Source organism: Staurois parvus, unplaced genomic scaffold (genome assembly GCF_062004578.1).
Source record: "Staurois parvus isolate SC_StPar_1 unplaced genomic scaffold, SC_StPar_1.0 ptg000182l, whole genome shotgun sequence".
Taxonomy (NCBI): domain Eukaryota; kingdom Metazoa; phylum Chordata; class Amphibia; order Anura; family Ranidae; genus Staurois; species Staurois parvus.
Window position 1 is genome coordinate 1,580,395 of NW_028317978.1, and position 13,827 is coordinate 1,594,221.

Genomic DNA, 13,827 nt, shown 5'->3' on the forward strand with positions numbered 1-13,827 from the left:
TTTTAAAATTGTCAAGAATTATGTTGCTAAATATAGTTAGTTGGTCTTTTTTTTTGTACAACTATGTTTAATTATACTCAAAACTGCAAAAATAAATAGTTTCCCCTTGCTTTTTTGTGTGTGTATAATCTGTCTCCCCTAAAGGCCCCTATGCTTTTTCATGTTATAAGCCTTAAGAAATAGTGGTAGGCCACACTAAGAAAGGAAGATTGGTAGTACTATGTTACACGCAATAAGTTAGACATTGTTTTGTCAGAGCTTATGGCTGAGATGTATTGTACATGTGAAGGCTGCACAGAAAGGTACTGAGAGACATCAAATCAGTGCAGAGATATAGCTGGCTCCCAAACCACTTTTTGATATGGATAAGCGTCCATTTTTAATCCTTAGCTTCGCAAAAACATCCTCCAAATTCAGAAAGTTCTCATTTTCCCCCGAGCCCTTATGGGGAGCAAATCTTGATATTCAATTTGTCACTTTTTTGAGGCTACTAAACACACTATTGGAAAAAAAGAGACATAGAAATCCAGGCATTTCCATGTGCCATTGGGAGCATGTACCAATGGCAACATATTTTAAAATTGTAACATACAGTTGGGAGGGGGCCTTTTCATGCAACTTCAAGGGCTACATTAAAGATACACAAATTCTTTGTATTACAGATTTGGGAATATGTAAAAGCTGTATGTGGTTTTATGGAACAGAAAATTGTTCATGGAGAGCCTCAGAGAAGAGGAGATGGAAAAGGCGCATTAGTAACATTGACAGACATCGGGCTGCTCTGTGTCCGCGATGATGTGGGTGTAGAACCATCTGTCAGTCAGTAAACTATCTGTTGGTAGTTCCGTGACTGTATCGGTTAGCTGCTTCTTGCCCTACTTCCAGTTCCTATGACCCCACAACCGCTAAATCCTGTAGAACCTGCTCCCTCACTACTATTGCCAAGGACAGCCCCTCTGCCACTAATTTCACTCATTCTAGCATTTTCACTGTAGCATTTTTTGGTAGGTGAATGGAGTACCTTTTACTTAAACTATGATGATATCAGGGTTAATATGTGGTGCTTTTGATGCACATTAATTACTGCAAAGAAATCCTAGCGCATGCTGTTTACAAAGAGCAGTTCCAACAACTGTTCACCAACTAGTGTATGCCACACACCCCAAAACTAAAAAAGGTCCAAGCAAGGAAAAATAAAATAGAATATTTCTCAAACTTGATGATCATACAAGAAAAATTTACTATTGTTTCTCAGGGACCCATATGAAAAAGGTCAAAAATGCATTTTGGGTTCAGGTACACATTTTCAACCTTAAAGCAGAACTTCACTTACCATCTTCCCAAATTTTCCACTTTTTCTCCTCCTCCCCCCCTCTACCATTATTGGATGTTTTCTTTTTTTTTTTTGTTAAGGAGAGGGTACTTAGTTTTGACAGGTACCCACTCCCACTTTGGCTCCAATCTCCAAAAGACCAGCGAAGAACAAGCCTGGGTGAATGCAGTGCTGGATCCCTGGGCTGGTAAATGTCTTTTTATTAAAAGTCAGCAGTTACAGTATTTGTAGCTGCTTTTTTTTAAATTCTGAATTTTACCAAACTGCAAAACCATGAGAACCCAAACTTCATTCCTACTTATAGGTTATTATCAATGTATTTCCAGGGCCTCCTTCCCATTACTGGAGTTCCTATACAGAGCTATGTATGAGACAAGGTAAGGTAGGCAGTTTACTATTGGATTTCTATAGCTATTCACGTTCTTTTGTATAACAGTGTGTGTTCATTGTGCATATTCTATCCAACTCTCATCAGTGCAATGTTTTATTATTCGCAGAATTGTTGTGTTTATGGCTACAGTCTAAGTACAGAACTGGTTTTGCACAGAAACAAAATCATGTCTGTTTTGCTGTTAAAGCATGCATTGTTTCCATTTTCTGCCACACTGGTGTGGTTATAATTTACAATGACTGTATGATACAATTATTTCTTATCAAATATGAATTCCCCAGTAATATCCGTAGTCTTTTATTTCAGTTGTCACCCTTTCTTACACAGAAAGCATCATATCCCAGCATGCACCAGTGTTACATTATTGGTATAGTATGATGATATAACTGCAAACCATTGACTAGGAAATATTACAGTTCAAAAAGTGCAGTGTGCACAATGAAGCAGCATATAGCAACCAATGTGAACAAAACTTTCAGTAAAATGAAATAAGAACATCATCCTCAACCTTCACACAGTCTTGAGTGCTGTAAGCATGATAATATATCAACAGCCTGACACAAATAGAGGAGTTATAAAAGATAAGTGTTCATCTTCATTGTGGTACAGGCATCCCATGTGTTTGTTCAGTAGTACCGGAGCCCACAGGAAGGGGTTAAATAGAGATTTAGGCCTGAATTAGATGAATATCACCAGGAGAAGTCCCGTTGTTTTCGCTGGGCCGCACAATTTGCAACTGTATGTCAGACAAGCAGAATGAAGTGATGAAAAAAAAATGAAAGTGTGGCAGTGTCAGCTCTCGCTGTTGTTCGACAGTGTAAAATTAAATTAATAAAGCCCCCAACACAGGAAAACATAACAGGAAATTAATGGCCCCTACTGTCGCTCCTGATGCAGTCATTTGCAACCCTGCTTTCCGCACCAAAGACTTCATAAATGCAAGCAGTTCCTCTAAACAAGCATAGTTAGAGCTGCATGCTATGTAATTTTTCGCCTTCCTTCTGTCCTTCCAGCTAACAAAGCTGGCATTTGAGATTGGCTTGTGAGCTTCTCTCAGGCTTACTTGTGTTTCACACTGTTCCGGCCTTAAGGTGCATAGTCACTCAACCTTATGGGTCACAAACCTCTGTGTTAGCTTTTTGTTTGTGCTTCTACAAGCAGTTTATTAACTGACAGGATTCAGCATGGATATTTACCAGACTGTGGCAGATCCCATAATTCCCTGCAATAGCCATGGAGAGCAGCTCTTCATGCTTATAGTTACTGAATTTTGTAGTGGGTTTTTTGCTACTTGCATTCTTTTGAATATGACTGACAATAGAATTACTGCCATGTATGAACAAATTAAGTAAAATACATTTTTTAACATTTTAAGGGCTCTTGAGATCTTAGTTTTACAGCTTATGTAATAAAACTGCTGAACAGAAAACAGTATAAATACTAATATAAGAACTCAGTTTTTTTTAAGTAAATTAAAGTTACAGCAAACATCTAGTTGCTACAGGCAACACCTCTGTTTATTCTCCCTACATAGTTGTTTTACAGTTGTGTTCTGATTTCTTTGATTGTAGGCTAAATAAATCATAGCAGATTTTGTGAGCTAACTTGTACAGCTATTTCAGGTTAGTTGTATCACTTAAAATAACAGCCACATAATACCCATAAAACAGGGATTGATTTTCTCTTTGGTACATAAGGCTCAGTACACCAGAGTTGGCAAATACTGATTTGCTGGTCCTCACTACAAGCACTTATTCATGCCAACAGAAAAGCTAATAGATTTAATTCAAGCCTACAATATAATATATATCAATGCTAGGTATACTGAGGTAAACATTACATTTCAAACAATAAACAGTGACATCAGAGTAAAATGTGATGAGATCTGATTAGTAATTTATTGCTAAGTGTTTCAAATTAAAGTGGTTCTAAAGGAAAAAAGGTTTTACCCTAATGCAGCCCCCCTTTTACTTACCTGAGCCTTATCTTGATCCAGCGATGTGCACAAGAGCCGTGGCTATTCTGGCTCTCTCCCTCCTCATTGGACAGAGAGACAGAAGCTGAAGCTATTGGCTCCTGCTGCTGTCAATCATAGCCAGTAAGGGTAGAGTGGGGGCAGAGTCAAGCTGGCTCTGAACCAGTTTGGGAGCTAGGCTGCATGAGTGCCCAAATGGTTAGCAGCTTACTATGGGGCCACTCAACAGGGGGAGGAGCCAGGAGAGCCAGCGGGGGACCTGAGAAGAAGAGGAGCAGGGCTGCTCTGTGCAAAACCATTACATAGAGCAAGTAAGTGTAACATGTTTCTCATTTTTTTAAGTGCATATAATTATTGTTTACCTTGTTGTATTACATTTTAAATTGAAAGTTTACATTTGAAATGCATATGGGGAGCACAGCCTACTAGTTCAGGGCTTACATTTTTTACCCAGGTATTACCACTGTTCACCTGTCCAACCCAGTTTGGTTGGTAATCTGTTAATTTCTGAGCCATCCTTATGATGCAGGCAAAGTATCCCCAAACATACAAACTACATGCTTCTTGCTGGCAATCAAAGGCCTCTTGCACACTGCTCCCTAAAAATACAATGTATTTAGGCATACAGGCATTTGTTTTTACTGATGTAAATACAGACCGTTATTTTCAATGTGCCTGGACACACAGGAGAGTTAACATGTACTGCATGTAGATCAGTAAAAGAAAATACAGAAATCTGAGTTGCCAGTCAGATTTGCACAAATACATGCAAATATGTGCATATGCCACACTTTCTTCATTAAAATAAAGCTAAAAGAATTTTTATGCTTGTTTGTGCATACTCACAAACACACAAAAGTGATATACAGCCCATCCTCATGTTTTTACTGCCAGGAATGTCTAATGCTCATACATCAGTATAGTATGCAAAACCTGATGTAAGCAATATTAGCTCTAAAATATTTATACAAATAAAAACAGACTCCATGGTCTTCAGCAATTATAATGTCAAATGCAATGTAAAATGTCAAATGCTCTCACAAAAGTAGCATTTGGTTTCTTTGCCCCCTCTATCCTTGGAGCCCCACATCTTTCCCTTTATAACTGGCTGCGTGCTCTTCATCTTCATATGGTTGTAATAAGGTCTTGTTTATACATTTATATATATTTACAGTATATTGACAATGTATACTAGCCCAAGCACCATAAAATAGATTACACACATACATAGCTTTAAAATATTTTTATAACCTGTCTTGGAAAGCGATTGGTGATCACAAGGAGGATTGAAGAGACAAAGTTACATAGCACATGCTTCAGGCCACTTTCATTGACTCTGTGAAGTGCCCTCTGGACTCTGGCTGGAGAGAATTAGAGAGAACTTGTTTAATGAAAACTTAGTGAACTTTCTGATGATAGCACAGCTGCAATGGATAACATTAGAAGCTTTCCAATTGCTTTCACGTAAAGCCTGGAATTGCACTTTAAATATATTCCATTTCATTGGAGTTAGTAAGTAGGAATAGTTTAGTAATCATGTGTGTGACAGTGATAGTGGAATCTGCATTTTATAATAGGTATGACAGTGATACAGAGCACTTAAGGTAGTGTAGAAATAGGGGTAATATCTGATGCCTACAATTCTTATTACAGATTTAGGATGAGGTAAGAATAGGAAAGATGGGAATGGGAAAGACTATCCAAGATGGAGCTCCTTGACTGTGTAGCAAGACTCTGAAATGTATATAAAAATGTAGACTAAGATAAATCAGCATGCCTATTTCTGAGTCAGTGCAAAATTATTTTGACAATCTGATCATTTGGACCAAACCATTATGAGATGTCTTTTTGTGCAGGTGGGCTTGTTTAGGGACTCCTGAAGTGGGCCATATCTTGGGGAAACAATATCCATTTGGATTTTTGATCTTTACTCCAGGAATGGTGTCTGCAGAGGTCCCTGTATGTCCAGACATGTAATAGTTTCCCAATCTGAAGGGTCAAAAGTGCTTTCATGGGTAGCATATACCAGCTTTAAACCTGCTTTCAAAAGTCAGCTTTTCTAAGGAAGGGGGTTGGGGTGCTTAAAGCAAAGCAAAAAAGGACACAAATATAATATTTTAGTAGTGTTTCACAGACAACCCTTTTAAAAGGTGGATAAAGCATTAGAGAATGTGACAGTTCTAATAGAGCAGAATTTATCTATCAAGCTGGACATGAGCTGAATGCTGGGAACATCTAGAATCAGTTGTTGACTCTAATTGAATGAGTTTATAACTAACTGCACAGATAAAGAAGAAAGGAAAAGTTCAAGCTTTAGAGCTGTAAGGACCTGGGCGCATTGATGTTCTGGTTCAGTGGATCTGAACCCTGGTCTTGAAGGAGAATGCATGGTAACTCTGTCAAGGAAAACACATTTATTTCTGTCTCCTCTTCTCACAGGTACCATTTTATGTTGGATTCCTTGACATTAGTTTTGCTTTGAGGCATATAGAACATGCTTCATTTGTTTTCTCACAGATAAATGATAGTTTGTAGAGATGTTCGTGTTTGAATATCCCCAACGTCTAGTTGGTGAAGCCTTACCTTGTTTGCTCAGCTACCTAGGTGATAGCATACAATTTGTCTTCATGCATAACTTATTAGGTTTCTCCGCTCACTGACTGTACAACTAGGTGTCTTTTATTCAGTGTTGTTGCCTCATCACATATTAAGTCGATTCAGTGTTGCTTAGAGCATTGGCGTCATAATTTCTTTTTAATGTGATAATTAGAAATATTCTTACTCTGCGCAGTGCTGCAGAAAGGCTTGTGATTGTAGATCAAGCATACATACAAAATATATATGTCTTTAGTGTTTTGTGGTATAGCTTGGTGATACTACCTGTCCTGTGCCCATATACCTGTGTGGGCTTGTGAAGTATCCTGTGTGCTCAGTGAGGAATGATCAAATGCCTGTAAATTTAAAAAGCATTGCTATAAAATTGGGGATACAATACTAGATATGGTGGTGTTGATTAACTAAAGGCAAATTTTGCAGGGGAATGTTTATGCTGTAAGGGAATTTTCTCTTTGCTTAGTGAATGAATTTAATTGTCTAATCCTGTGGAAGCAAAAATATGTTTTTTTTTTTATTTCCCATGCCCCAGATTGGGTATTCTTTGCAAATTCACCACATTGATTAACCTAACAGGAAATTCCCATGCAAAGTAAACAGTCTTTTTGCCTTTAGTAAATCACCCCCAATAAAAATGTCAACAGTCCATATGCTGTAAGTGTATAAAAATAAAATAAGTTAAATACTAGATTATACCATTGACTGGCTTTTCAAGATCACATTTGACCAAAAGTTTACACTGGCCTTTACATGATACAATACAGGGCTACTTAGCTGCATTTCACTTTTTTAATGTGAAAATTCAGTTTTATTTAACCAAAAAACTGAGCTTGTTGTATACTTGTATTATTATCACACAAACCAGTCTAGTGTTGTAAAACTTATTCCAAGCATCAGTTAAATTTGAATTGTAGCACTCTGTGCTAATATTGAACCAAATGCAAAATACCTAAGGTTATGCCAGGGATGCCATGTTTAATGAATCAAACCTTCTGTAATTTGACCTCAGTCTCTCTGCACATTTTTGGCAGAGACGGTGCACCAAACACAGCTGCTTAGGATAAGGATTTTTGGAAAAATTGCAATGGCTGAAAGGAAGATATACTGTCTTTTTGCACTTGTAGAAAAACATAGCTTGCTGCAGATTGAAGTGGACAGCTAATTATAAAGTGGAACTCCAGGCAAACAGCCCAATGCACAGTTGAGCTATATATATGTTTTCTATTTTGCTAGTCAAAGGATTAGTCCCAGCTATGAAGATAGACTTGAGTTTAACCACTGCATAGTTGGGAAAATCACTCTGCTACCTCCTTGTGTAGATGTACTCCTTCACTGCTTCCTGAATCACCTACCTAGCCAAATAGATAGGGGTGATAATGCCGATTCACTGTCCAATAAGGGGGCTGGAGGTTTGAATATAAAACGTGAACCAGTAAATAAGTATGTCATCTGCTTGGCTGCCACCATGACATATATGTATGTTAAAAACTACATTTGTTTACATTGTGTATTCATCTTTTTGCCTGTTGTTTCACTTTAATGACATTAAAAAGTGACTTCTTCAGCACTTTTATAGATTATATAATTTTTGACTGAAACTGGAGTTCTCCTTTAATTTTACAGCTCTTGGTATAATTTGCTCAATATTAGGCTTCATTCGATTAATGACAAGCTGTTGATCCATTATACGTAAGGCCATTCATACTCTTGTCAGCTGTTGTCCAGATTAGTATGCCTGACAGTAAATAAGTGAGTTCATCCACCTCTTTTAAAGGCAGTGACCTCAAATGCAGTGCAACACAGTGAACGCCTATTTAGATGTAAAATAGTATGCCAAGAGGTAAGGCCTTTTTTATCATAGAAGCAGCAACAATGTTCATAATCTGTAGCTTTCACCAGATGCCTGATAGGAGTTGGAGTTCAGAAACATCTGGCATGCAGTAGGCTGCATACCCTTGGCCTAGATCTTCTATGCTTGCAACTCTAGCCTTTAAATCTATGATTAATGAGCTTAATAAAGGTAAAGCATTTATGAAAGCAGTAACTGGTCTGCAGCATCCCCCTGCATAATGCTGAGCCAATGCCTCGTACAGGGGGCCAAAGAATGATGACTGATGTCAGATTTCACAACCAAAGCTTCCTACATCTTTTCCCTCTGCTCTGACCGAGAAAGGGAAAGTCATTTTCTGTTTTTGAAGGAATGAATTATCTCTGTGAAGAAAAACACTGCTACAGTATTGATGACTAGTATTATGATTATATGATGTTGTTGTGCTCTGTGCGGGTATTGGTTTAGCTGTTCTCCTGCTCGCTCGCTTGCTGCTGTGAATGACAAACGCTGGGTTATTGATCGCCTTCTGAACTCAGCCCAGCTGATAGAAGGTAATTAATGACTCCATTTGCCTTAGTACCGACGAGAACAATTGAGTTTGAAACTGCAACAACTGCCAACGCTATGAAAGGCCCCCAAGGGGGTGTCCAGGAAAGATGCCTGACACTGGCAGGTTTCAGAGGGAATTAGGAAGTGTGTGGTGGTGGCGGTGGTGGTGGTGATGGGGAAGGGGGGGAGTGCCAGTGACTACACAATGTAATAGAATGAGACACAATGTTACAATTAGATTATTAATTAAAAATAAAATATTCATCTGGGGAAGTCCAAGAGTTTAACCCTGTCATTGTGAGGTTTGTCAAAAGATTAAAAATATTAATGCGATTTAAAAAGAACAAAAGGATTAGATATTTTGTAAAATATTATATTTTCATTACTTTTTAGTTGCTGTAATATTTTATAGTTTTTTTGCGTAATACTATAAAATTAATTACAAAATGAAAAAGGAATATATACACCAGGTTCCCCAAGACAGTCTCAGCTGCCAGCAACCAATAAAGTTCAATTTATAAAAAGTTCCTAATATAGGTTATAGCTTTATACATTTACATTTATACAGGAAAACCAATTGCTGCTTGGAAGCTTTTACAAATAGAAAGGCTTCTACTCAAAGCTATCAGAGTACCAACATTCAGAGCCTTAGTTAAGGTAGCAGGTTGACAATGCAGGAAAGCAATTAGGAGATAGGTTGAGATCATTACCACCCTAAAACAGGAAGTGTCAAGCAAGGATCTTAATAGTAGGATTACAAGATATTTTTTATTAAAGCTGGAGATTTAAAAAAAAATGAGAAGTAGTTTGAAGTCCCATTAACAAGTTATATCTTATATGAGATTTTTGTGATTGAGTTTACATGTGTTTTAACTGTATAGACCATCAAACAGGAGAAGGTGGAGTTAGTTTTGTGTTTCCTGAACTATGATGAGCCCTCTGAGGACCAAAGGAAAGACAGAGAAAAAACAAATTAATAAAAATAATAATATATATATTTTAAGGTTTGGTATTTCCACCAACCATGCTGTCCTAGGCACTAGGCAGTGGATGCCATTATGGCAAATACATCCCTGCTAATATTTGTACATACATGTCTGCCTACAGTGATCTGCACTTTTAGCATCTCAAACTTTAGCAAAGATGCCAGGCATTTGTATAGCAAATACACTAGCTATACCAGGCATGAATATAGCAAAGACAATGTTTATACCTGAGATGAGTATAACATAAACAATGGTTATACCTGACATGAACATAGCAAAGACAAGAGTTAGACCTGACAGGAGTGTATCAAAGAGAATGGTTAGACTACCTGACAGGTGTTTACAAATATGGCTATATGGCGCATGAGTACAGAAAAACAATGGTTAGACCTGACAGTGGTATAGTAAGGACAATGGTTAGACCTGAAAGGGATATAGTAAGGACAATAGTTAGACCTGACAGGGATATAGTAAGGACAATGTTTAGACCTGACAGGGGTATAGTAAAGACAATGGTTAGACCTGACAAGATGTATAGTAAAGGCAATGGTTGAACCTGGCAAGAGTAAAGAAAGACAATGTTTAGAAATGCCAGGAATATAGCAAAGACAATGGATATACATGGCATGGGTACTGCAGAGACAATGGTTGGACTAGCATTCATATAGCAAACAATGGTCAAACATGGCAGAAGCATAACAAAACATTTGTTGTACCTTGCAGGAGTAAGCTATCAGTATGTTTTCCCTGTCTCTTTTTATTTATATCAATAATTATTGAAGAGTGCATACATAAATAAAGTCTCACAGTGCCCAAGCTAGAAGCATAAACGTACACATGCAAGTAGGCATGCTTGAGACTTGGAATAAGTTTTCACTGCATCACTGAGAAAGGTAAGTTTCCCCAGATCATTGTCTATATCACAATAAAATGGTAGATTCCACCATTTATTCCACGGCACAATTTTTAAGCATGCTTTCATTCCTTGATCTTGTCTACCTTTCTGCCAGAGGTATAAAAACTGGTCTTTGATTGGTTCCTGTACAGCACGACCCTTTACAGTGTGTTATTAGAAGAGACTTTATGTGTCTTATGAATATGACATAAACAGGTATAGCTCATTTATGCATCACTGGTTCTATAAATAATGGCCATATATAGGACAGCATGCACAGTAACCGTCCTGTCTTCACAAGGTTAATTACCCTGTGTCTCTCTTTTCCTGCTCCCCTATCCTCTCCCTAGCATTACTTTTTATGTTCCCTCTTTAGAGCAGGTTCCAATCACCAGGTCCACGATGGGTAAAATAAATAAATAACTGTATGACGTGCTGAGCAGCAATAACCCCTAAAAGAGCACTATCAGTGGAACATGATTGATCAATTGAATTCCATAGCAGCTGAAAAATGTGGGATTAAGTAGTGTATTATACGCACAATGAGTTGAGGCATGATGTTCATTTCAAGTTCATTTCGCCGGCCCTCTGCCACCAGATCAGGCAATCAATAGGGCTAGCACATATCATATATCATCGCTCCCTGTGCAAGAGAGGGAGCACCATAATCTCTCGCAAATTTAGACTGACAGATTTGTCGAGATCTGAAAAGGCCCCCTGCATAAATAAAGCAGAAGAGGGAGGACAGCTCTGTGAGAGTAATCAAAGCGCACAAATACACATATACAGGATCAGACATTTGTCTATTGGGTCATGGCTCTTTTAAAAGCAGATCTTTTACTTTTAAATATGTGTTAAAACGGATGTGTGTAGCGGATGACTCTGCCTTTCCAAAGGACACTTCTCTTTAACCCAAGTAGGGAGTGTGCTTGTAAGATTCTGATGCCATTTTCAGGACTTAGAAGGGGCACCCCATGGGCATTCTTCTTTTGGATTCATTGCTTTATGAAAAACTTAATTTTGTTTTTGCTTTATTATGCGAGCATGGAATAAGCATAAGATGAACTGTTGGCATGTTTTCTTTTGTGTTATGTAAAAGTTGTCCTACATCTAGTGAGATCTTATAGCCTGTTTTCAGTCATAAAGAAAAATTGTCATCATTGACTTTTGACCACATTTGACCTTAAGTTTTCGTAAATAGGCACATCAAGTAACTGACTGTGTTTATTAATATCAATCCATTTTTATATGGCAAAATTTAGAATGTCCTCCAACTTTCATTTAAATATATCTTTAGGTTCACACACTTTGTCTTTGGCGAGAAGCTTAAAAAGACTTCAGGTTCAGCAAGGCATTGTAACAAGAGCTATACAGAAGAATTTCAGGTGTGTATCCTAAAGGGATTACATGCTGGGGCAAGATTTCAAGGAAATCTATACTGGGAGGAACATGATGGCTGCAATTGCTGACCTCCATCTGAATATGATAATTTTCTGGCTTTCACTTGCTTCAGAGCCTTGAGTCACTGTCCCAGAAACAAGTATGTATCATTCTAGGTCAGAATGAAATCAGAACTGAATGTTCTGGGTTTTAGATGTAGAATATATTGTAGTAGAGTGCCCATTTTTTCATTGTGCTCAGATGAAGACACATACCCCTTTAACTCCATATCCCACAACTCCCTAGGTTCCTAGACATGCTCATGGAAGTTAGCGCCTCAACTTCCCTCCCTCAGCAGCTCACAGAGGAAACATATGATGGGGCAGAGATAGGTGGGCTGCAGCCAAGTGAATGGCTCTCAATTATCAGATCAGATGTGTGAATACTCAGGCAGGAGCCTATTAGCACTCAGATTTTCCTGTAGACCCAGCTACTGTGGGGGGCCTCTCCCCAACTGCTACCACTGTACTCTAGTTGCATTGGGGTGGCCCTTTGTCTTTGTTGTCCTTGTTCACCATTGGTACCCTGGACTTCACTTAGAGGGATGCTGTTTATGAAAATATTCGCAGGTAGCTGTTTGTATTCAGAATTGTTTTACTGAACTAGTGATTCTCAGCTAGACTCTCTATAGGCTTATAGAGACAATGCTATGCAGCCACATGATACCTGGATTGCTTTATAAATAAATTGCTGTAATGAGTCCATGTTTTTGCAGCTTTCATAACTTGTTTTGTGTTATTCTGCAGTGTGTTCATGCTATTTGCCTTTCTGAACCCGTTTTGCATTTTTGTTTCTAACTTTGCACCTATTTAGTAAATCACAATGTATAGTTACTTCCATTCTGATCATTTGGCCATTTACTTATTCTGTTAAAAAAATATAGGCAGTAAAATAACTTGACAGCAATTAGCATTCTGAACAGAGAAAACAGCAATGACAAGCTCTTTATCTACCCAAGTAATGCTTTAATTTAAGATTGCCAGTTCCAAAACTGCTATAAACCCCAGGAACTTAAAAAAAAGTTATAATTTTTCTATACATTTCCTTCTTGTTGCTTATAAATTGCTCCAAAACTACAGGTGCACTTTAAAACATAACTTCAGGCAAACTAAGTACTTCCAATGAACTTGCAATTATAATTATCTATCCGTGGGATCCTGCCAGACAGCATAATCAGATTAGTGACAACATTTTTCTCCTCTCATGTTAAGCAATACAAATTGGACACCAACCTGCTCCCAGCCTGTGACCGAGCAAAGAAAGAGAAGAAAAACTCTGCTCTCTCCTCCAGTATGCATATTCAGAGTGTTACTTGACAGCAGTGGGCAAAGCATTAGATTGCTTGCAGTACCAAGCCTGTATATACCAGCCTGATTTTTGCTTTGTGTAAAAATGATGTTTTTGTTTATCTGCCTGGTGTTCAGTTTTAAGCAATGCATCCATAAGTACGTGGAACCGTATACATAACCATGATATCAGACTATGTAAATAGAAAATTAGATTAGAATGTGAAGTTAGATAACAAAAATGTTTCATGTATTATTTGCAGTACCGTAGCTAAATATTTCATAATGGAATAAAAAAAAAAGCAAGGACCATTTCGTCTAGCGTAAATGAACATGATGCTTTGTTACAGGGTCGGGCAAAATGCTGTGGACTTCTTCTAATCAATATCTGATATTTTACGTTAGCTTATGAAGGATACTGCTCCATGGTATATAATGTAATATTGATTATATCATATCCCACAATCACCTGCAAAGAATAAGATTTATCGGTCTTAATGTAATCTTCAGCAATATTCCCACTGGAAA

At 37.8% G+C, this 13,827-nt stretch overlaps 1 protein-coding gene across 12 annotated transcripts in view; it reads left to right on the forward strand.

The window, feature by feature from the left end:
• The window catches only part of PAX2 (paired box 2), a 78,262-nt gene that overhangs the window by 39,158 nt on the left and 25,277 nt on the right, over positions 1-13,827 (forward strand). Inside the window, exon 7 of one of the 12 annotated variants that reach the window (XM_089677234.1) lies at positions 1,660-1,710. The exons of the other annotated variants lie outside the window; for them this stretch is intronic. Coding sequence (XP_089533360.1) covers positions 1,660-1,710 — 51 coding nt within the window. The remainder of the gene's footprint in view (positions 1-1,659; positions 1,711-13,827) is intronic. 12 annotated transcript variants of the gene reach the window in all.